The sequence below is a fragment of the Nematolebias whitei genome, chromosome 6 (assembly GCF_014905685.2).
Source record: "Nematolebias whitei isolate Nwh7 chromosome 6, NemWhi1, whole genome shotgun sequence".
Taxonomy (NCBI): domain Eukaryota; kingdom Metazoa; phylum Chordata; class Actinopteri; order Cyprinodontiformes; family Rivulidae; genus Nematolebias; species Nematolebias whitei.
The window spans coordinates 6,715,424-6,717,520 of NC_056503.1; the positions used below are offsets into that span (position 1 = coordinate 6,715,424).

The 2,097-nt window shown below is 40.5% G+C and overlaps 1 protein-coding gene across 1 annotated transcript in view; it reads right to left on the reverse strand.

Annotated features, from left to right (window-relative positions):
- Positions 1 to 1,840: 1,840 nt before the first annotated feature.
- ap1s3a (adaptor related protein complex 1 subunit sigma 3a) overlaps positions 1,841 to 2,097 on the reverse strand; it is a 16,361-nt gene continuing 16,104 nt past the window's right edge. Inside the window, exon 5 of the mRNA XM_037678452.1 lies at positions 1,841 to 1,978. Coding sequence (XP_037534380.1) covers positions 1,841 to 1,978 — 138 coding nt within the window. The remainder of the gene's footprint in view (positions 1,979 to 2,097) is intronic.

Below are 2,097 nucleotides of genomic sequence, written 5' to 3' on the forward strand. Positions count from 1 at the left end.
CTCACCCGTTAGGGATGTCGGGCACTATGCTGAATGCAGCTGCTGAATGTCCATTTGGGCATTCATGGATCGCTGGCAGTAGTCCATCTGAAGCTTAACTGAACTTTTTTTAACTTCTTTCAACCGGCCGGTCAGCGCGCGGTCAAATGGCTGCGTGCGGCTGGTGATTGTATGGCAAGCCATGTTGCCATATAATTGTATTGTCAGCCGCGCACGTCTACTGACGCGATCACAAGCCCGACACCGACCCGGCACACCCATCCAACACATTATTATGGCCTGGCCAAATTCGTATCGGGCCGGGCCAGGCTTTGGGTCCAGGTTAGAAATAACAGCTCTAATATATTTTACTGAACAGAGCCTGGTAAATTGATCTGTAAAATAAAACAATAATAAATTCTCTTCAGTCCTTCAACCTGCTTGTCATTAGTTATGTGCCTCTCAAGTTAGCAAGCTAACATTTAGATAACCTAGCATAGGCTATTGCCTAGTAAAACTTGATCCAGAACAATTAATCTAATGTAGAGGTATTGTTTGTCTGAAATCTTTACTTCTCTGCTAAGAAAAATAAACTCTGCTGCAGTCAGTGCTAATTAGACCTTCACCATACGTGACTGATTGTTTAAACAATGAATGGGGAAGGGCATTTATTTGTTTAATTTACATTTATGTAACACTTGATAACTTTATGGTGAATAGTGGAGGATGGAAAATGTGAACGCTGTTTTCATGACCAGTGCACCACTTGTAAACCTACTGTGGGACTACGCATTGGGTGGATCTGATTAGCTTAGCTTCATGGTTGCTAACAGCTGAGCTAAATAAACAAGCCCCACTCCACTCGCTGTTTTCTTGGATTCTTGGAGGTGGACAAAGATTAAAAAATTCCCAGCCATTACATCTGTTATAGGTGATCACCTGTCCCGCCCAACATCATTATCGGTGATAGCCAAAATTTTAATATCAGTCGGGCTCTAGTTTAAACTGAGGATGTTTTATTAATAAAGCATCCTCATAAAGACAGGAGTTTAAGATGAGAGTGAAACAGCCTGACAGCGCAGCATGCACTTAGGAGACACAAAGATCCTCGAGAAGAAAACCTTGCAACTCTTTTCTGTGTGAAGTAGTTCTTGCTAAAAGTCTCAGTTTGTATGTTTCCTTGTGGAACTAAATCTTGTTAACAGTCTCCAGAATGAGGCACACTCAGATTAAATTTATTGAGTACAAATAAAAACAGCCTGTGAAGTTCAAAGTTCACAGAAAATATTGCTGCCACTCATCAATGCATTTGTGCACAGCAGAAAGGACAGTTCAACCTGCATGCACGTTCTTTAAAACATAAATTACAACTATGTCTTTACTTTTTACACTTTTTGTAGAATTCTATTAAAGGATTTTAAACTTGTTATAAAGACAATAGAAACAAACAGCTTTGGAAACTTGGACCTGCTAATCGATCCGGCCTTATCTCGTACCTTTGTTCAACTACAGTATGCATTGTTATCTATTGTATTTGTTTGTAACTATATTTTTGTCTTGTCCGTTCCTTAAAACAGCTCTGACCATGTGTCCTCATTGGATATCTGTAGATAAACGTAAAGTCTAAATAAAATAAAGCTGCGATAGCGCCTGTTGTCGTTTGTAATGTTAGATTATCTACACATCTGAGGGTGTACTACAACCCCAGTTACGTAAAACAGGGTTTTGATTTTAAGCCTGACTTGCCCAAGCCTAAAACTCCACTAAGTTTCTCCACTAAACCCTGTGAAATTTTTTGTATCAGTGAGCCTGCCCCTCTGGAAGCTTCCTGTGAATTTTGTGAGAAATGTATCCACTTCTTTTAGACAAAGGCACAGCCTTTGTCACACTCTGACTCGTCATGAGCCATGCTGTCTCCATGTTTAGCTGTGTTCGAGCCCATCTCGCTGTCCTTGGAACAGCTGATTTCAAGTAAGGTTCCCCCTTCAATGTCATCCCTCTTTAACGTCATAATCAGAATCAGAACAAGCTTTATTATCATTGTACCGAAATACAGTGAGACTATTCGTACAGTCATCCGAAAGATGGGCGGAGTGCACGTTGCTTTTTTCATTCAAC